Source organism: Ambystoma mexicanum, chromosome 4p (genome assembly GCF_040938575.1).
Source record: "Ambystoma mexicanum isolate Mex_15411 chromosome 4p, UKY_AmexF1_1, whole genome shotgun sequence".
NCBI lineage: Eukaryota > Metazoa > Chordata > Amphibia > Caudata > Ambystomatidae > Ambystoma > Ambystoma mexicanum.
This window is the reverse complement of record NC_090927.1, coordinates 219,653,826-219,676,338: the sequence shown is the minus strand read 5'-3', so window position 1 is coordinate 219,676,338 and position 22,513 is coordinate 219,653,826. Positions and strand designations below refer to the sequence as shown.

General features: G+C 43.0%; 1 protein-coding gene across 1 annotated transcript in view; it reads right to left on the bottom strand.

The window, feature by feature from the left end:
* Window positions 1–229: 229 nt before the first annotated feature.
* Window positions 230–22,513, bottom strand: part of GATA4 (GATA binding protein 4) — a 193,940-nt gene continuing 171,656 nt past the window's right edge. The window contains exons 4-6 of the mRNA XM_069605733.1: window positions 19,077–19,164; window positions 13,287–13,420; window positions 230–2,907 (exon numbers count right to left, since the gene is read on the bottom strand). Coding sequence (XP_069461834.1) covers window positions 2,755–2,907; window positions 13,287–13,420; window positions 19,077–19,164 — 375 coding nt within the window. The 3' untranslated portion in view covers window positions 230–2,754. The remainder of the gene's footprint in view (window positions 2,908–13,286; window positions 13,421–19,076; window positions 19,165–22,513) is intronic.

The window sequence follows — 22,513 nt, the reverse complement described above, 5'->3', positions numbered from 1 at the left end:
ACTGACTAAAAATGTTGTACAACGTTCAAATTAGACAACTTGTTTAAATAGCATCTTCTTTCCCGGGAAGAGCTTTGTAATGTTTGAGACATCAGACAAAACAAAATAAAATATGCCACTATTACAGTTTTGTTAGAAACAATAAAACTAGCCAATTGACATTGACGTCCACGAGCCAACCGTTATTTTGCACCTCCAATGAGAGATATTGCAATAAGCCAATCAAATGTAATGTTAATAAAAGTTCTATTTTAATTACAACTAACAGTGTTCACAGGAATTGCACTTTTCACAAAGAGAATCAACACATATGTCTTGCATCTTCATATGAACCAGAGGCCCGCTGTGTGTGTTTCCCTAAAGTGGTCCGCACGCACGGTTTGGGTCATGTGGCATTTCAGGACGCTGCGTTTATGTGTCCCCTGCTTAATCATCCCCACCTCCCACTGATAATGAATATTTTATGATTCTTTATGGCACACCCAAAGAAGTGCACGCCTTCCCCAACATTTGTGTGCAAATGGCAGTGGCTATGTAATGGACGATGAAGTCTCTGATTGAGCAAGTCTCTGAATGAGCGAGTCTCTGACTATTTATCCTCTGACATTGTCTCTGCGTTTATCCTTTGACATTGTCTCTGCGCACGGTTGAAGAGTTTGGTGAACATAGACGTTCAATCTCCCACCCCATGGAATCAAATGCTTAAATATCAACACCTTGATAGTTTCATCTTAGCCGCTTCACGAGCTTCCTTCCTCTCCATAGAGTGATGTTAGGAAACTCCATATAGATACACATTTCAAATGATGGCTGGATTCTCTTTACATTTGGCAATCTTCCACCTTCTAAAACAAATATGAAAATCTCCCTCCCCCTTACAATGCACTTGCCTTGCTCCGTTGAAATGTCCACCATTCATCGTCTTTAGAAATGTTCACCATTCATTGTCTTTAGGACTGTATTAAAGGAGTGGAATACTTTTGGCATATGAGTTTACATTAGGAGTCTGCAACCTAAGGTTCTGCAGATGTTTTGGCCAACAACTCAAATCATCCCTAGCCCAGACATCCAATGCTGGGGGATCGTGGAATTTGTAGTACACGAAATCCAGAGAGCCAATGGTTGAAGACCCCTGGTCTACATCATACCTGATCCTCTTGAAAAGAATTATAAAAAGTAAGGCTAAATTGACATGATTGAGCTTCTTCGCACGGAGTCATTACAATTCTGCAGCCAATAGAGCGTACAATCTCTTGTCCATGGTAAGGTCCCTTGAACGAAATGTGAATTTATTCCAAAAGTTCCTAGGATACATAGTAGATTTACAGCACCAGTTTTACTCTTTGTCCATCTCAAAGCAGCCGGATAAACCACTAGCAAAATGAAATCATTGCGCGTGAACTAAGAAAATAATATTATGGACATAAATGTTCTTGTTTCTGTTTCTGTCCAACAGTAACGTATTCCTGTTTCTAATGAGGTCTTAGGTGGCAGGTGCTATTACCAGTCAGGGCAAGCCGACACTATGAGTAGTGGCCCGTCGCACAAATTAAAGGCTCGCTCTAGTGGCGGTCTTGTTACCAACAGGGTTGTCCCGCCTTGTCAGGTAATGATGCCATTAGCCCCTGCCATGCCACCTTAGGAGTGGGTGCTGAAGGCTATTTTGTATTGAGAAAATTAAAAGGAAAACGTATCAGAAGTCACTGCAATGATTCTTCTGTATGTTGATGACAGTGACTTACTAAATGCAGAAGACTGACGTAGTGTTGATGTCTGATAACTTTTGTATTTAATTTTTGTAATTAAAAATAGCTGATAGCACTGACGTCATGGGTCGGTGGGTGCTCAGTGGGAAACAGGCAGCTGCAGTGGGGGTGATAAGGGAATGGTGGTGATGGGCTTTGTTGTATGCCTAGCACCCGCGGTGCATGGAAAGCGGGATTGTACTGTCAAAGGGCCAATATGGCATTGATACCAGCCCTACATTAAAAAGGAAGATCTTGAAATTAAAATATTTAGGAAATGCAAAATCTGGAGAAAAATGTGTAATTGGGCTTGGAACTCTATTCATTTCCCCAGGTGATTGCAAGAGTGACTGATGCCGATGGCTTGAAGCGTTTTTTTCCTTAAGATCAAGTACAACTTTTTTATAAGTATGCTTGCATGATTAAGAGTTTTAAAAAATATTCTTAAATAAATTTGCAAGATGGAATTACAGATTTGTTTATGAAGGAAACATCACAAGTTGACCACATGCTAGTGTGTACGGCGTTGGCTGGACAATAACTGCTTGAAAGTGTTAGTCTTGCCTATTTGCACCAATCATTGTCTGGTGATGCTTAGACCTGATGCAACGTATTCAAGTCAGTTCCCTCTGTAAAGAGGTTTACTTACAAGCAGAAAGTAGTCATTACCCAGACATTGAAAGCATATTTTTGGAATCTCCCATTAGTTGGCTCTTTAGAAATGAAATTTGACCATATCAAGTTTTTTAGTATATGCTTTGCATTGGTTATTGTTTTGTTTTTCAGATAGTTCTTTCTTCTTTTTAATATCAATCAACATTTAGGATTTCATATCAACCCGATGTCTTCACGCACAGTGGATCCAATGTTTTGCTTCCAGACGTGCAACATAGATACTTCTAGAAGAACAGTGGCACTGAAAAGATCACGGCATGTTATCAAGTAGTAGGCGGATGAGCCTGAAGTCTGTAAGGATCGGAGTATGTTACAAGGACCTTGTGCTTTGGGTTTAGGCCAGGACCATGTTGCTCCAGGAGTCAAGCTTGGAGTTGGTTTGTGGGGGTGTGCTGGCGGTCGAGTGATGTCCCTGCGGAGAGAGCTTCAGGCTTGACAGGGAAGGGTGCAAAGAGCCCATGTGCCCTGAGATTGACGAAACAGAATGCTAAAAAACAAAACACAGGACATTCTGTTCAGCAATGTATCCAGAGATACTAAATGGGAAGCAGAAAAAAGGCATTGCACAGACTATGTATATATATTCAGTGAAAAAACCTTGGTGTAGAGAGAGTTAAGGTGATCAGATTTAATGCAACAAAAACAATTCAGCATTCGCAATTCAAGTAAGTCCACCTTAACTTTGCTCCCCCTGTTGCGTAGCGTATGACCACAATGATGACATCACAGATAACATAATTTATGACATCGCTGGTGACATCGCTGGCAACATCACTAATTACCTCACACATGACATCACTGGTGGCGTCACCAATGACGACATACATGACATCAATGATATCAATGGTTTAATTCATTACATTTTGAAATATGACAAGTCTGCTTTGTTACATACTATTCATGTAATTATTCAATACTTACACAGTGCAATGTATTCTACCCTTGTTTCTTTAAATGTAACGTATGGTATTGTAAGGGTGCAGAACTAAACGTGGGACACAAGTGGCATGCTTGTTGGCATAAACCTTTATTGAATTGAAAATAAGGAAAAGTACCCTACCTGTTACTATAACTTAGAGGGGTTTCCCGACCTCAAACAAAACTAAGGATAACGTCAGCATGTCACTCAAAAGTAAATAGTTCACTGTCTGCTGTCCCAAACCAATTTCTGTCCTTACACTTCAACAGAAACATATAACTAGATTGTACCCTACTTATAAAAGGATGACTCCCTCCTTTGTGATGTTTCAGGCAGTTCATAAATGGTGGGGGGATATCCTTCTTCCCTTAGCCGTCACTAGGCTTTAATGTGTTGTTCCCCATGATCGGGAAGGAGGTCTTTCTCTCTCCAGACCTTCTCAGCAATGTTCCAAGTTCCAAAATATTATTGGGATGGAGTCTCCCTTCACCAAGCCTTTCTCAGACTCTCTTTTGCTCTTGTCTTATTTTTCAAAGCTCTGTCTTCTGCCAAAGGATACATCTCTCTTCCTCTGGTCTTCTCGTAACTTGTGCCAAAAGGATCTCCTCTTCTCTTGGGCTTTTCGTGACTCGTGCCAAAGGATCTCTTCCCCTTGGGCTTCTCATGACTTTTGCCAAAGTATCTCTCTCCCTGGACTTCTCGTTACTTGTCCCAAAGGATCTCTTCCCCTGTACTTCTCATGATTTGTGCCAAAGGATCTCTTCCCCTGTACTTCTCATGATTTGTGCCAAAGTATCTCTTCCCCTGGACTTCTCGTCTCATAGTGTGGGTCCCAGATCCCTTTCTCAGCTCGAAGATGGATTTCTTAAGCCTGGTTCACTAACCTACCAGGCGTTACCTCGTATGTATAACCCACTTGGTGTCTCAATGTTCAGGTCCCGATCCTTCTTTCTGCCTTGTAATGTTTCTTAACTAGGCCCGGTTCACTATTTTGCCACGCCTCTATTTGAGTCTCCTTGGGGTGCTCTTTTGTGAAAGATATTTTTCCTTCCGGTGTTTAAACTTGATTATGTTGGTGCTTCAGCTTAAGTCCTTAAGATTTGGGTTTCTCTTTAAAATTAATAAGACTTCCAATTTCTTGAAAATGTAACAGGCTGAAGATGGGTGAGGAAGAGGATGCTTACTTCTTTCCTGGGCTATCCTCTTCCTCATCCATCTTCAGCCCGTTCAACTTTCAAGAAATTGGAAGTCTTATTAACTGGAAGGAAAAAAATCCTTCACAAAAATACTTACCTCTTGAAGATCCACATGTTAAGTGGTGAAACATGTGTTGAGGTTTTCTGCTTTTTTTTACAACTGAGAATTGCATCACAATAAAAACATAAGTAAAAAGGGAAATCTGAATATTTTTGTCATTCTTTACGCATGAGAAATGAAGATCAATCCATTCTGTTAATTAATTACTGTCGGGGAAACACAAAAGTGTATTTCTGTTACAAGCGACAAGGAAACCCAAACAAAACTGCACAAAGAAAACTCGTATAGAAAGTGAGTGAATGTTTGCAAATTTCCTTCAAATGTTTCTACTTCTATCTATTCTTATGTTTTTACTATTAAATCTACCAATTATATTATGTTTGAAATACCTGAAATACAGTTAGCTGAATCAGGTACTTTCCCTGCAATGAAGTATTGTAACTGCTTACTAATACATTAAATTCAAATAATTTTTATAATGGTACATATTTTAATTTAAAATATTATAAGTTGATAAGTACTACAAATGAATGCTCCACATGTGATTATATGATACTTGTGTATGACCGTACTGTTCCATGTCATGTTGTTTTTATTGTTAAGTGTCATAAAATAAAATATGTATCAAAAGAGGTCAACAAAAATATTCTAATTTATATAATCAGTAAATTATTGGAAAACATCTGGAAAATATATAGTCAACTCTGGGATTTCATCAAAACAAAGGAACTCCAGAATGAGGAAATGATTCAGACCTTCTAGGAGTACAGAATCGGCTCTGTGCTCCATCTGGGATACACTTAAAAACAATGCGTGGCAACCTTGGGTGAGTGGCCTCATGTCCTCCTATCCTTTTCCGCTCCAGCCCACTTTCTGCCATTCTTTTCCTTTATTTATTTTCCCCTTTTTCCTGCCCCTCCGGCCTGTCATGCGTCATTCTTTCATTTTATTAGTATTTTCCCTTCCCCGCCGCTGCCACCCGCCTTCCGTCATTCTTAATTATTCATTTACTTCTACCTTCCAGCCATCTTCCTTACTTTCTTCACTCTCTACTTTCTCCTGCTCGCCGATTCCCTGTGCCTCCTTTCTGACGCAACTCCAACCCCTGTCGTCCACCTCACCCACCTGCCCATGATTGGTGGTCTGCACCAGAAAGGAAAACTCCTGGAAGCCCCTAGTCCTAGACGGTCTCATTCCACTGGAAGACTTCGAAAGCAGACCATGCCCTCTATTTCTTGCTCGGAGCACCCTTGGGTGGGTGGCCTCATGTCCTCCTATACTTTTCCGCTCCCACTCGCCTTCTGCCATTCTTTCAATTTATTTGTATTTTCCCTTCCCCATCGCTGCCTCCCACTGTCTGCCATTCTTAATTATTTAAGTATTTTACCTTCCAGCCATCTTCCTTACTTTATTCACTCTCTACTATGCCCTGCATACCGCTTCACTGTGCCTCCTTTCTGTCCCAACTACCTCCCCTTTCGTCCTCCCAGCCCAACCAGCCCGTGATTGTTGACCTGCACCAGGAAGTAGCCCTATGCACTGAGCGCATCAGGGCAGCCATGCCCGGGCAGCCGGCAAAGGGTGGAAGGCAAAGGGCAGCCCACTTCTGGGCAGCTCCTATTCCTGTTTGCCTATGGATGACCAACGAAGCATCCTACAGCTACAATTTAGGTAAGGTGGCCTGGGCGGTGAATGTTAGGGGGAATTCTCATTTCTGTGGTAATTCCCTTAAACCTTAGAGACCCCCAGCTCTTTTGCTGGACTTTAGGACTGGAATGTGTGAGACCTTGTTCTCACTCTCTCAGGTATTTTTATCTGATATGGACTCTGTGTCTCTTTTGGTTTTGGAGTCTGACAAACTCCATAGGCATCACTTTTTGTATTGTGACACACAGCACCTTGAGTGCAGTGTCACAGAGAAGTCCTTTGGATTTCACTTAGGTTTAAATACCTTCTCTTGGGTAAACTACAGTTCCAAATAGTATAAAAGTAAAATTGACTTTACTTACCTGTTTTTCCTATGTAGGTCCAGTACAGCCCATCTTTTGTGGAAGTACTGGGGGGTTACTTAGTAGCACCTTTTCCAACTTACTCATGTAACATTGTTTATGTTACCCCCACTACATTTAATGGCTCGTGGCAGTGGTTCCATTTTCCTACCATTGTGCGTTTTTACCGCAGGCTGAATCCTCAGCTGCAGTATTGCACCAATGGGTGCCCATTTTGTCAAAATGGCCCGGTCTTCTTTTTTCGCCATTTCTTGCTTGTAAGGTCTTTCTTGGGTTTTACGCTGTGCGCATACCCAGGTTTGGTCCCTTTGTTTGTTTTTTCTTTGGCAGGGTTCACTGGTGAAGCCCGCCTCTGGCTCCAGAGTGTCTGGCAGGGCAGGAAACGAGGTAGGTTCCTGAAACTCCCTGTGCTTAGTCTCCTTGGTTACATGAATGCACCCAAAGGTGATTGGCTGGCTGTCCTTGGAGGACAGCCACCCTGCTGTGTGAGAGACAGCTAGGCTGCGAATGAATGTGAGAAACCTGCATAAAAGGCGGGGTCTCTTGGAGAGAAGGCAGCATCACCACTGGACGAAGGAACCAAAGAAGAAACTGGAAGAGAAGCTTGCTGCAGACTCCTGGACCGTTGGTTTGCCCGGTGAAGCCCTGCTGCAGTGCTGAAGCTCCAAATTTCACATCAACTAGAGAAGCCCGTAACGGATGACGTCTTCCCTTGGGTTGGTTGGACCCCAAGACAAACTTGACTGGAACCCCTTTCCCTGCTGGCTGAACTTCTTTGCTGCTGCTGGAACCAAGTGCCAGGGGATAGGATCACCAAGAACAAGTGCATCATCTTTAAGCCAGACCCAAGCTCCAGGAAGATCCTGAGGACCCTCCCGAAGCAGGGTGACCCATGTCTGAGCCACCTCAACCAAGTGCTGGACCCCATAAGCAAGGGGAGCCCACAAGGTGTCCAAGAACCGCGGTAGTGCTATTTGCCGGTAGCTGAAACACGAAGTAAGCCCGTTGTCACCGCCGACCTTCTAACTGCAGTGCAGGAGTTCTCCAGATGTCCTCTCTCTTGTCCCCACGACTGAGGCCCAGGAACACAGGAAATGCAGGATGGCAACCAGAACAGAAGCCAGCTGATCCTTTTCTTCAGACCTACGGTACTGTCTTAACTAGGGGTACTTACCTCTTGTTGCCTGTAGCTTGCTTGCTCTCACTGGAGACATGCACTAGCTGCCTTTTGTAGAGTTGCTTACATCTTTACTTTTCTTTATTGTTGAATATTGTCCTTTCTAAAGAAAGCTGACTGTTAAATTAATAAATAATTATTTTACTAGAAAACCTTGAGTATAAGTGTTATTTGAATACTTGTCATTGTGAACCTCTATGTTGCAGCTCTACAGCTCACAGTTACCCCTCTTGAGATAAGTCTGGCTGCTCAGTCACTCTACCAACTTGTGTAGTATAGACCTATACCAATAGTTGGGTATCTTTTGCCAAGAAGACAAGGCTGGTGTAGTCTTCCACAAGGTTACTACATCCAATCTTGCCTAACAGTGAACACAGCCATTTCTGTGCTCAATTAAAACCCTGCCATTTATACATTACCACCATTATATTATAAGAATGTATAGATGACCTGCTTTACCACCGAGATAGCCTGATATATTTATTGGGAGCTATCTGTATGTTGCACTTGGATGGATTATTCTGGAATAGGAAAAGTGTTGCACTTAGCTGTGTACTTGGGGTAGGGAGTATGTCACCCTTGTATGCATTGTTAGGAGTGGGAAATGTGTTGCCCTTGGGTGGATTTTAGGGGGATGGAAAATGCATTCAACTTAGGTTTATTTTGGGGGTAGAGGCGTGTCGCAGTTAGCTATATTAGGGGGTAGGAAATGTGTTGCACTTAAATGGATTTCTAGGGGTGGAGCTGTGTCGCACTTAATTGTATTTGAGTGGTAGGAAATGTATTTCACTTAGATTTTGGGGGTGGAGATGTATCACACTTAGCTGTATTTGAGGGGTAGGAAATGTGTCACATCTAGCTGTATTTTTGGGGGTATGAAATGTGTCACAATTAGATGGAATGTTAGGGGCAGGATATGTGTAACCCTTAGCTATATTTAGGGGGTAGGAAATGTATCACACATGCATTGTTGGGGACCGGATATGTGTAACCCTTAGCTATTTTTAGGGGGTAGGAAATGTGTCGCACTTAGCAGTATTTTTGGGGTAGGAAATGTGTTGCACTTGGTTTGTTGGGGGCAGGATATGTGTAAACCTTGGCTATATTTAGGGGGTAGGAAATGTGTCCAAGCATTAGATGAATTGTTGGGGGCAAGATATGTGTAACCCATAGCTATATTTAGGGGGTAGGAAATGTGGTGCACTTAGATGGATTTCTGGGGGTGGTGATGTGTCACACTTAGCTGTATATTGGGGGTACAAAATGTGTGGCACTTGCGTGGATGTCTGGGGTGGAGTTGTATCACACTTAGCTGAATTTAGCTGTAGGAAATGTGTTGCACTTAGATGGATTTTTTCGGGCTGTATATGTGTAACCCTTAGCTATATTTTGGGGGGTAGGAAATGTGTTGCACTTAGATGGACTTTTGGGGATAGGAAACGCATCGTACTTGGCTATATTTTGGGGGCAGGAAAAGTGTTGCACTTGGATGGATTTTTTGGGTGTAGGAAATGTGTCGCATTTAGATGGAAGTTGTTCCGAACTGACGTTGCCAACAGCACATCAAAGCTCTCTTGCTCTTCTCCCTCTCAATCCCACTAAGAAACCCCCAACCCTCCGTCCATTGCAGAACTGGCAGAGCAGCCAGAGAGCACGCCAGTGGCAGCACTGCACATTACAAGACCACATGACATAACATAACAAAACATATGATGGAATTATTGATCTCATCAATGATGACAGATATGATGTCATTAGTGACACCATCAGTGATGTCATCTATGATGTAATTAGTGATGTCACCAGATATCTCATCAGTGATGTCATCTGTGATGTCATCGTTGTGGTCATATGCTGAGCAACAGGGGGCGCAAAGTTAAGGTAGACTTGCTTGAAATGCAGGTGCTGAATTTCAGGGGTTTTGTTGCATTAAATCGGATCACCTTAATTCTCTCTTAACCAAGGTTTTTTGACATTGAATCTCAAAGGTTTTGTTGCAATGGTTTTTTCATGTTAAATCTAATCAGGTTAACTCTCTCCTCACTAAAGTTTGTTTCACTGAATTTCAAGGGTTTTGTTATACTATAGTTTTTTGGGGCCCACTGGCCATGGCTTTCAGTCTTTGGCTGTGGCCACTGTACATGTTGCACCAATAGGTTTCTTTTGGGCCCACTGGCCATGGCCACTGGCCACGGTCGAACATGTTGCATAGTTTCTTGAGGTCGCCACTAGCCATGGTATTTGGCCGTGGTCACTGTACATGCTTCACCAATAGTTTTCTTCCAGGCCCTTTAGCCATGGCAAGTGGCCACAGCCTTCAGTCGTGGCCTCTGTACATGGTGCATAGTTGTTGAGGTCTCGCTCTTCGCCATAGCCTCACTTGCCATGGCCACTGGCAATGTCACACCATTAATTTGTTACCAAACACCCATTGTACCCTGCTCAGTAGATGGAGGCGCTGCAGATGCAAATCCTTTTATTTCTAAATCTTTATTACCGTTATCATTTCACAGTAATCAGTTCCAATAACAGACATTCTCGTGGTAGAGTGGCGGTTCACCGATTCCCATGATAATAGGAACAAATGTTCAGAATTAAAGTCTTCCCTGTCCTCACAGGCACTTTACATGTGTCCCCCTTTTTTCCAGGTCCCCTCAGTCCACTCAATCTCTTTTCTGAGCGCATCTTGCTGCATTTCTGCGGTAATCTCGTGGGATTCCCAGTCTTCCCCAGATAAACTGAAAATGTTCTACCTGTAACAGGCTCCCAAACCCACCCACAGATTTCTAACTTCATATGGTGTCTTGTTTCCCACTCCCGACCCGCAGCCTGATGTGATTGATATTGCTATTGGTATTTATATAGCTCCTACGGCCAGGCCATCTAAGCACTGTCATTCAAAACAATCAGTGTTCCCCTGGAAGTGACCACATAAACAGAAGAGTTTTGAATCTCTTTCTGAAGACCTGTTAAGTCATGGGGGAGTTAATTCCAGAACTTGATCACATCCTTTTTCCACCTCCAATAGCATCTTGAGTTCTTTAATTTTCGGCTTCTCTTGCTGCAAAGCACCCAGGCCAATAAAAAGATTTTAAGGAGCAGGGGCACCCCCTTCTATGTTGAATATTTTAAAAACTACTGGATGGATTTACCCCAACCCAGCAACAAAAATAGGTCAATGCTTTGTGCCCAAATTGGTTCTTATTTGGTCCAGATCTGCAAAGCGGATGTCGCGCTGCAGCTGTTTAAAGACTGCACTTTTTCACTACAGGAAAATGAATCTGTGTTTTTAAGTTTTCATAATAACATTTTCATTTTTTTTATGAATTGTTCCCAAAATATCCAGTTTGGGGAATCTGTTGACAACATTTTTGTCTGGAAAATTTCATCCAAATCCATCCAGCAAGTCACAAGTTATTAGCCTCTCTCAGTCTCTCCTGTGTCAAGCACCATGGTCCCAAGCAAGTCAAGGAAATTAAGTCAATGCTTTGGGCCTCATCAGAAGGTGGGCAGAAGTTACTGCTGCATTACCGCACTGATCAATCACAAGTTTAGGGGAGAGTCAGAGGATTCACCTCCAGCTCTGAGCTGCGGGTCAATGCGCCAACCTTTTGCCCATTTTTGGTGTAATTACTGCAGCGCAATTACTGCCTCAGTAATTGCGCTGAAAACGTCCCATTGAGTGCTAAGGACTCAAATAAAATGGGGACTCACATCGCCACTTGTGATCCAGTGCTAATACCACCGGACCACTGGACCAAGTCGCAGTAACGGTAATTGCGTTGGGCAGTATTCTAATGAATTTACCCCTGCGATACTCCCAACTCCTGATGATGCCCTTTGTGACCAAGTTGTTTCTCATCTGGTCAAAATCTGCCATGCGGTTGTTATGCTATGGCTGTTCAAAAACAGCACTTTTTCACTACGGGAAAATTAAAGGGCTGAACACTGCAGTGTTCTTAATAACCTTTTTTATTTCATAATGTATTGTTATCAGAATTTCCAGTGTGGGGGCAGGGTGTTTGCCTTCTTTTTGTTCAGAAAATGTCATCTAAATCCATCCAGCAAGTTAAAAGTTATGGCAGATTTTCATTCCTGAAAAGACTCTCAGCTTCTCTGCTGCAAAGCACCATGGGAGATATAGACATTTTGGGGAGCAGGGGGCAGTCCTTCCCTGTTGAATATTTTTAAAACTGCTCAACAGAGTCAATGCTTTGTGCCCAAGTTGTTTGTGCTTTGGCTTTACCAAAATGTGACTATTTCTCTATGGGAAAAAGGAACAGGAGTAGGCCGAAAACTGTATGTTTTTGCTTTCTGAATAACTTTCTTATTTTTTAGCTAATATTTCCCAAAATATGTAGTATGTGGGGGATCATGACAAACTTTTTGATACGAAAATATTAGCCAAATCCATCATGCAAGTCTAAAGGTATTTCGGATTTCCTATGGCTCAAAAGTATCACCTTAACTCTAGGGCGCCTATCGTTGCCTGAAAGCACACATATCTATGGTTCTAATTCAGCAGTTAAACTATCAGACGCCTCTCGAATAAATAATCCCTGGAATGAGCTGGGATTAAAATGTATGCTGCGAGAGTGATGAGTGCACCCAGGCTATGCTTACTGTCAACCCCTTCCTTGCTGCAGTACAGGGCCACATAGAAAATGTGCCAGCGCTGCCTTGACTAAAACCTATGGGGAGGAAAGCAACCCCCAGTGAGGTGCGTCAGGAATGAATTACAGTGCAACCTTGTGATCTTGGTTCACTCTGATAAATTGAGCTCTTGTGTTCTAGATGCCCCATCTTCTCAATCCACTCCTGGATCTCATGATTAGTGCAGCGGCATAGTTCCAAGACAGCCCTAGAGAACCTCAAGCCAAATAAATGTCCATAAAGTGCTACACAAATTCTAGGCAACATAACATATCACATAGTGTCCAGGTGCAATTAACAATAAAGGAAACAGTAACTGAATGGGCTGTACAGGGTTTAACTGAAAGACACACACACTTACCCACAGGGGTAGCTGGAGGAGTGGCAATGGCAAGGCAATGCAAATCGGGGCACACCTCTCATTGGTATGCTTGATTCATGAAAAAACAAATACTCTAGGGGTCTGCAACATTCGGCTCTACAGATGTTTTGGACTACAACTCCCTTCATAACTTGCCACATAGTTAATGGTGATGGATCATGTGACTTGTAGTCCAAATCATCTGGAGAGCCAAAGGTTGCAAACCACTGACTTGAACCAATAGTAATCTGACCCTGTTACGACATGGCGTTAGTCACATTTGGAACACGGGCAAATACACAGTAGCAAAATTTCCGGAACTAAAATGCAGTAGGCGTAAATTGCGTGTGTCTTTTTTGTGAGTCTTCCCTGCATACACAATTTGTGTGTGGCCGCAGATGCTACTTATGCCCACCTGTGTGAAGGGGGCTCATGCAAACCTTTGTGAACTGAGGTATATGTGTTGCTAGCTGTTTTGACATGGTTTTACCTGAGAAATGGGGTGTCCGTAATGAGATGAGATTTCTGGTTCAGTCTTTATTGGGCGCATGTCGTCGGTAGTGACGTTGGAGTTGGTGTAGGTGATGGTAGGAGTAGAAGAGAGACTCTCGTTGCTTGTTGATCCTAGAGAGAAAGAAAGCACCAACCTTGATTATTTCATTGGTTTTGAACTCAACCTGCAGAAGGCGTGCATAGTGCTCCCCGCCAAGCTTGGACATCAGTAGCACGGCGCAGACCACACGCTGAACCGGCTTTAAATGTGGCCATTGCTGATCCCGTGGAAACAGAGCAGTGATTGCTTTTAAGGACAACTACAGTAGGTTAATAGAAGGATTAGTTTGCACTATTCAGAACCACAGGGGGAGCCCTTCACATGCAGACTAGAAATGTATAAAGCAACATTCTTACATTCCTCTATTTAAGACAAGAAGAGGGCTTTTGTTTATTCTTCAATGAAATCTATAGTATAGTGAGACAGAAAAGTCGCTCCTTTAAGATTAATACCTAGGCTATGCAGGGGCATATTGCTACCAATAGGATTCAAAGACCCAGGGGGAGAGGGTGGGACAGCTGGATGCGGGGAGGAGTCCCAGGGTAGGAGTTTGCCACTGTGAGGCTGTGCTTTGATCTTTGAGGGAGATTTGTGGCTCTTCAGCCACCTGGTAACCTTTTTGAGGTCATTTAAAAAAGCGTGAGAGTCTCTGTGTTGGTCTCACTCAAGTCTTTTTCTGGGAGTACACTGCATTAAAGGTGACTGAGCGTAATACTGGACTTTCATTACCTTTTTCAAAATAGTGTGTCTTTAGTGTTCCCTGTGCACCTCTTTGCGTGTGTGCTCGTCATTGCCCTCATAGAAAACGGGACCCTGTCACGGGTCTTGGCCGCATCTCTGCATATTTGAACAGGATGAGGTTGCAGGTTTTGCCTTTGCCTGTTTGCTGGTCCTGCAACCAGATTTATGGTCTTTCAACCCAAAAAGTCAGTTGAAAAAGATGTGGTTGGGGGCCTTAGTGCGATATGTTGTATGATACAAAACTGGGTATCTCAAATGTTAACAAATAAAGCATCATCAAAGACACTTCTCTCTTTTGGCAACCATTTTGTTTAGGGTCAGTCCTGTTTTAGCATGTCAGTGAATGACAAGTGTCTATGTTCGATGAGTTAGAAAGGGTACTATAACGTCAAATACGTTGGCTGCATATCCTCCCGGGAAGCAATATCCCTTCCACTTTACAATGGTGTGAAATGATCTGACCAGGTGACTCTGAAGAAGTTCTATCACATACCATAGAGGTTCCATGCTGCATACCATAGAGGTTCCATGCTGCCATTGACGGATTCCAGGCCTAGCAAATCCTGTGGCCGCATGGGCATTTCCAAGAGCCTAACTGAGCAGTTTCTACCATATGTCTGATTGACTCGGGAGGATAGCTCAGGGGCAACGTGCTCGTCTTGGAAGAAAGACGACACAGAGCAACACAGGTTCGATCCCTGGGTCTGCGCTATGAAACCGCTGGGTATTAAGCGCATTATAAATAACCTATCATATCATAATGTCTGACCAGCAGCTTTGCATTCTTTGAAAGAGGGTTGTCGTGCACAACAGGGGTCCGCAGTAAGTACAGCTGCGTTGCAAACCATGCAACCCAGACACAGAAGAGGCGATCAACTGCGCCATTGATTGAAGACCTTTAAGCCGTATTTGGTATATTCATATAAATCTATTATTTTTTCATCCATTCACACGTTGCCCTCCAAGTGTGTTTTTTTACTTCCTTATTGTGTCTCTTTTGCATTTGTGGTGATATTGATCATGTGGAACTGTGAACGTTTTATGGTCCAGAAATCATTTTAGATTGAGGTTCAGTATACTTGTGCTTTTGTGCTTTTAACATATTTTTGAGGTAAAAAAAAGCATTCACTGGAATGTTTTTCAGTACTCCCTGAACCTCTACAACTTTTTCAAAGAGTGTGCTACAGGTATCTAGGTGTCATTCAGAGACGGCGTATGATTGGAGCTATATCATGCTTCCAAGCAGTGAAACGTTGAGGCACCTTGTGCTCAGGACAGAAAGTGAGATGCATTCCAAGCTGTTCGACATAAAACTCCCTGAACTTTCCAGTAAGTCTACCTACTTGTGTGCAGTGAAACGTTTCTGCATAAGAATGTGGTAACCCAAGGTCCCAAAGCTGTGTTTGGAGCATCAACCAAAAGAACGGGTAGTGCCTGTTTTGCAACATTAGAGGAAGCACAAATGAATTTATCATAGTCAATGTTTTGGCAAATTCCTTGGGAGATTTGGGTTACTCTCAAAATAGCAATGCCTTTCACGGGAACTACCAATGCTTTTCGGGTACCTACTATGGCAGTGGTCTCCATAGGAGTGTGGGGGGGCTGCCCCAGGGAGCCTGGAGGATGAGCAGAGGGCCCCAGATTCGCTAAAAGGAATTAAGATGACTGTTTCTAATGTAAAACCGGATTAAGGAGACTGCTTTTAATAGAAAATATAAGCTGTAGAACATCTGTTTATTTTGACAGAGCCTGGGCCCCCGCTGCTCATCCTTTGCGTCCAGCATCATGAAATTGGTGAGAATTTAGCAATAGGACCTGGTATTTATGGTGGAAACTGCCAGAAAGAGCAATGAACTGACGACTTTCCCAAACACCTGGGGGCCAATTATAGATTTTTCAGAGAACAGAGGCCCAGGTGAGTTTAAAACACAACTCAGTTCTCAAATAGACAGAATCGAACTTTTAACTCTGACGAGCCAGAGACGTGGATCTCCCTTCAGCCTTCGCAGCCAGAAGTCCTGTAGGGAATGCGGGATTAAATAACCAGGTGTAGTAACTCTTAATCATTTGGGGGACTTTGCACCAGCTGACCTTGTAAACCAAACTGCGCTGATGAATGGTTTCCACTGTCGTGTCTATGAAGCGACGAGTTACAATATTTAAAAAAAACTTTACATTGCAAAATATAAATCACACAATCCATTGAAATTTGCAAAAAATAAAATTTGAAAATTAGCTTTTGCTCATGAATGTACACGAAAACTACGTTAAAACCACTTTTCTTTACAGCAGTTTTGCTGGTAAAGTCTTCTAGCAGAGTTTCTCAGGAAACTAAGTGAAAATGATTCCTGGTTGTTTGCCATTTATTTTGCACGAAATAAATCCTGCAAATAACTACACCAGAATGCTTTTCAGCAGATGTGTAGCTGAAGTGGTACTATGGTCATGCCCACACTCATTGTGCGTAAGGTATCATGGTGAATGCCACGTCTTTCCACACCGATTGACACAGGGGCCTTTCTAGTCAATATTATGATACCATTTTAGTACCTTTTTCTGCAATTCACTGTAACAAAAATGCCTTATGTATTTCTTTACTTCAAATTTTCGGATCTGTGTTATTACTGCGAATTCGAAATACTGAATTTGAAAATGTCACTTTTTTTCTTTTCTTTTCGTGCAATTATATGCAGCGAGAGACTCCCCAGAAGCCCCTCCCCCATACTCCCCTCACATAATGTAATACCCTAACCCACCCCCACACATAATTGCTGCGAAATTCTCAGCCAGGTTTTTCGACATTTTCGCATTCAGTATTTTCAAATGCGTAGTAATGTGGGAATCCCCTTATTTTCTGCAATGATTGGGAGTGGATGCAAACCTGAGAAAAACACTCTGAATTATAAACTTTTTTGCCATTCCGTTGAAGAAAACAACAGATTGTGCACTACATAACAAACCACTGGCAATCATGCTACATGCGGCAGTTCTCAGGAATCGCAATACGCCATTCATCACATTGTGGATTAGTAGTACTATAATGGAGCCCAATATCTAGATGTTGGGAAGGAGGGACAGTAGGCCCAGGTCCCTCTGTGATTTAGGACGAGAAGAGTGAAGAAGAGGGTGTTGCGGAGGAGCTAGGAGAATTGAGGAGGAGGGGGTCATCCATAAAAGCTGGATTGTAGGGGAAATGTAGTGGATTTCGGCAGTAGTATCCTGCGTGTAAGGAAACTCCATTTTAGAAATTGGACGCCATCTTGAAATTGAGGCCTACTGCCATAGCTTTGACAGTACACTTACATCCATTTCCGAGGGTTAGAAGGGTGTGCATGCGTTCTTTGTTCGCATCCCTGGTAGCTTTGCTGAAGGTTAATTTATTGAATACACACACACAGTTCTTTATTATGTCTTATCAGTATTGCATGCAGCCCAGAAAGAATGTGCCCTGCAAGGCCAAGGAACGACCGGGATGGGTCTTTGAAAAAGTTATTCTATGAGAAAGGGCGGTGAGGGCTCCAGGCCTTCACTGTCCAGATCTATTAATTAGAGCCACCCGAGATCCCCAAGTCCCAGACACAAACATCTGAGTACACTGAACAGCCTAAGACCGCATGCCATAAAACTGTAGGATGACCAATCAATCAGGAAGCTCAGAGATCAGGGACGGGCAGCCTCCACCATCAGTTCATGTGATGTGTACTGCCAGGTGCCAGGAGAGAAGCTAAAAAAGGTATGCCACAGGTGGGAAAGTTGTGGAGGCACCGACATGTCTGGTATTGGAGCGGGGGTTCACGTAGTTCTGAGAAGTTATCACAAGTCAGCCTCCAAAGTATCCGCCTCGCTCATGTCTTTGGTACCAGGTGCACTGTAGAAGCTAGGAAATAATGAATTGTGTAACTAAATAGCCAATTAGAGCCTTTGCACCCAATGATGGAAGTCGAAGATCCCCACATGGAAGAGGATGTAGAGAATATGCTCTGACCAATCTCCTGGCATCCTGTATGGAGCAGGCTATATATATACAGGGTCACACCAACCAGCTATCAGGATTTGTAACCTATATGATGTCTGTCACTTGCAACACTGTGTACCTTTATATCCCAGTGCTTATGTTGTTTTTGTCAGAGCGTTCCATGGCAGCAGAGTTGTTTACTGGCACGTACTTGTATTGTTGTGAGAATAAACCTTGTTCTCCTTCCAACAGGTGTGCTGGGCCTTTTTCCCTAGTGGGTTGTGTTTTTTCTGTTGTGAGCATTGAGTGGTTACTCTACAATGTTGTAGGGTGTCTTAGAGTCTGTGTGGTTTATACCCAGTGATAATTCTCTGCGGTAGTGGAAATAGGTGCCTGCAACCCCTTCTGTGTATTTCTTTTTGCCTTCCTGCGGCCCCGCCATCGCTATAGAACTAAAGCTACCTCGTCACAGCCTTCAGTTTTAAAATAAAAATGGCTCACCCATAGCGGAAACAAGTACCTGCCTGCATTGGGGTATGCCATGGCCCTGCTAGACAATACAACTGGCTTTAAAAGACTCATGGACTGCTGACGAGTTTGGTGGTAGTGGTCAAACACCCGGTGATTGCTGTTTATCACTTGTTTCCAGACATTTAGATTTCCAGTGTCTTTTGTGTGGAGGCCATTTCCGACACAAAAAAGCAGTACTAAAGCGGTAATTAAAGGGTGTGTTAATTACCACATGCTGTAATTATGGGACGCCATGGAGTCCTATGGACACTAAAATGGAGAATTAATGAAAGGTCTGCATGACATGAAATCATGCAGCCCTTTCTGGGCACCCAGTAATTATCCCATGCGTTAACAGTAACTGAATTCCATGGGTAATACTGCTAAACTCAGAATCAGGCACACTGACTCTGTTGTTGTATGAATTGTAGAGGATAAGATGTAATGAGTTTGGGATGAGGCCCTAGTCATTTTTCAAGTAGACTTTTCAATGGCTTTGGGATGCGGCCACTCACACTCACCTGTCGACGTGTTGGACTTGTTCAGGTTCTTGGGTTTACGTTTCCTGGTTTGAATTCCCTCTTTTTTCATTGCTAAAGGCCTTGGCACCTGCAAGGCAAATGTATTTGTTAATGCGCTGAAGAAGATTGATGGGTTGTATCAAGGTAATACAAAAAGTGATCGACAATTTGCAACTTGGTTAGCCAAAACCTATTCTTCCCATCTCCTAACATTTCCACCCAGTGACAAAATTAGTTTTGTGGAGGTTACTACGAAAAAAATAACACATCTAATAAAAAGCAGATATTTCTCCATGGGTCCACAATTCTTCATCTCTATGTACCTATAGCAGCAGTGTGTGGTTTCCATGCAATGCATGGGTTACTGTACTGTTTTTTAGGGTTTATTTGTCCACCTGCTATTCAAGATGCTGAATTCACAAAGCCACATCTATTTTAGAAGCTTTTGAAGCTGCCCAGACAGTAGTTCACAGTGAGTGCCAAGGTCAGGATGCCAGGAAGGGAGTAGTGGGTGAGCAGAACTTAGAGGGAAGATAACAGTTCTGAGGGTGTGAATCAGCAGCCTTCCAAGTTAATTAAATTAATAAGAGCACAGACAGCCATTTATGTCCAGGTGCATGTGAATAGTATGATAGTATGTCACAAGACTCTATAGAGAATAGATGAAGGGAGGATAGCTCTGTGGCAATGCACAGGTCTTGGAAGCAAGACCACGCTAAGCAACACAGGTTCTAATCCCGGATCCGCGCTTGAAGCCAAGCACATTATAAATGACCTGCACTTGCATGATCTGAATGTACAAGGCCTATTAGCATCGCTCCACTCTCAACCCCCGCCCCATGCCTTGTTGCAACTTGAAACACACCCGTGTATAGGCGCATAATAAAGGACCTATAAAAAAATGAAGGGTTTCTCAAGTGGTTATAAAGAGTACAACATGCACGTTAGACTTAGCTAAAAGTTCAATAAGTAGGAAGAAATTATCTCTCCAAAATGGTCCTCTAACACATGAACAAGGAACTGACAACACTGGCTGTTCATTATGAAATGAGCACAGATAAGTCACCTGCCAAACTCCCTAGCACACAGATAAACACCAGATGATATACAAGGCCATGTGCAAAGGGAAGGATAGGCCTCATCATCTGGGAATGACAAGGAGTTTCTTTTGGAATAATTGCAGACCATCGACTTCTCTCCCTCTCCCTATGTCTCTCTCATATATTGACGTCTCGTCATATGTGTCAGAGGTTGGTGAGCAAATTGCCAACCAATAGAAATCCTTCTTGTCACACTGCCCATATTAAACAGCGCCAACCAGTTAACTATGTACACAATGATGTACTGGGAGTATTATCTGTAGTATTTTGGGCACAGGAGGGGCCATCAGATATGTTTAACCCAATCATAGAACTAACATCTATATACTATATATGTAGTTTGCGATGCTAACCAATCAGATGTATTCATACATTTTGTAATTGATACTGTATTATGACAGCATGGCTGACGTGTCCCTTGCTTAAAAGCTGCTCACATCTATTTTAACGTTGAGAGCTGATTGTATCCTGTCCCGGCCGAGGTTCAATGCTTTAGATAAAGCTGGGGTTTTCCGTGCACTTTGAGTACTCCATTATTGAGTATTGTTTTTACTAGTGCAGACAATTGGGCCCCTTTCTACAGTGTGTCTGCCGTCAATTTCATTACATACTCCAAATAAACAATTGTTTAGGTCAATTATTTGGGTGTCCTGACTTTTAATGCCTTCAGTGTCAGAGAGTCAAGTTTCAATACTACTTCTGAATATATTTCATACCTTTTACTTGCAGTAGTTTGAAATATGATACTCTACTGCTCTGCTATAGTATTAATCCATGCTTTGAGGGCGGGCTTCAGTGGTAATGACCGGGCTTGGACTGACCTATAGAGAATTAAAGCAATGCGCAAACCAAAAACACAAAATGATAGTGCGGTGCTGTTTTTTTGGCCAATGTGGGCAAGTTACTTCACCATGCGGCTAGTAGTTTTGACCAGAGTTACTGAATACAAATTCTTTAAAATGCACAATTTGCATCAAAAAACTGGTAATGGCCTGCATCGCTAACTGCAAGGTAAGATGTTTAGGGCTGTTATTGGCTAATCCAGCACCTCCAAAGTATGGATTAATGCTACTAGCATCCTGCTTGTAGTGTCCGGTGTTTACAAAAAAATATTTCCTTTGGTCGATGGACGTACGTGATGTTGCAGTCACCCGTTAAAGGAAAGACCAGCCCCAACAAAGATGGCCACCAAGGCGACATGTTAGGTGCCCAAGAGTGAGTTCTTCTTCGCTCTCTATGACGACCACTTGAGGGACGGTGCATGGAGAGTGGGAATGGAAGGAGTGACCTGCCGGCGGAGAGATGGAGGCTGGACCAGCAGGTACATGGAAAGTGGATGGGGCAGAGATCGGAGAGGTAGGCGGCTGAATTGTAGCCAGGATTGTCTAACAAGTGGGGCCTGAAGCTAATGTAGTTGGGCCCACCGCAGTGACATTGACATCTGTAAATGCCCACACAGCGCTGCTGAGTTGGCATTTACAGAATTTGGGTGGGCCTTTCCCGCTCAGGCCCTACCCAGTCTACACCGCTGGTACGCATGCAGATGTGTACACAACTCTGGAGCCCAGCACATGGGGGCAACCATCAGCTGTCCTAGAAAGCGGGTTTATACCAGGAATTTCAGAAGCATTGCAGGACGCTAATTGGTTGGCACCCTCATGCCAGTTGCTCATAGGTATTATCACCACTTTCCTTTTTTATTATCATGTTCCTTATCCGACTAAAAGATATCTTGCTTCATTCATCACACATTGCCCTGACTTTTTTGAATTCAGATGTCCGAGTGCGCTCTATAAATTGGCCTTGTACTTTAATTCGAGGTTCTGGTTTAAGACCATATAGTTATATTCCTGTCACCACCAGATTCCAGAGGTGTGGTAAGGATTACGCAGCAGGGAGGGCCTGTGCTGTACACACCTGGGCCCTATTCAGGGTTCCCTGTAAACCAGTGGGGACATATGATTATTGTATCTGAGCTTTATCTTTTGTACACTCCTGGAATCCAGACCAAAGTTTGATCCCTTGTAGGATGTTTTCATTCCATTGTTATTAACAGATGTTACTATGACCCGAATAGATGGCACTTATTTTAGCAACAGCATGAAAGTGATTGGTAGGCAGGCCCCCGGCAGAATTCCAATATATCGACGAGATTGCACAAAGATTTTTGGGGATCTATGTTTGCGTGTCCCTGGCCCCATGGAATGAACCCTCTTGACGTACTGATGAACATGTGTTCTCTTCTGCTCCACAGCAGTAATCTACAAACAAAAACGGATATTCTAAAGACTGCAATGCAGACATACCAATTTTCTATTTTCGCGCCTACTTTTTTCA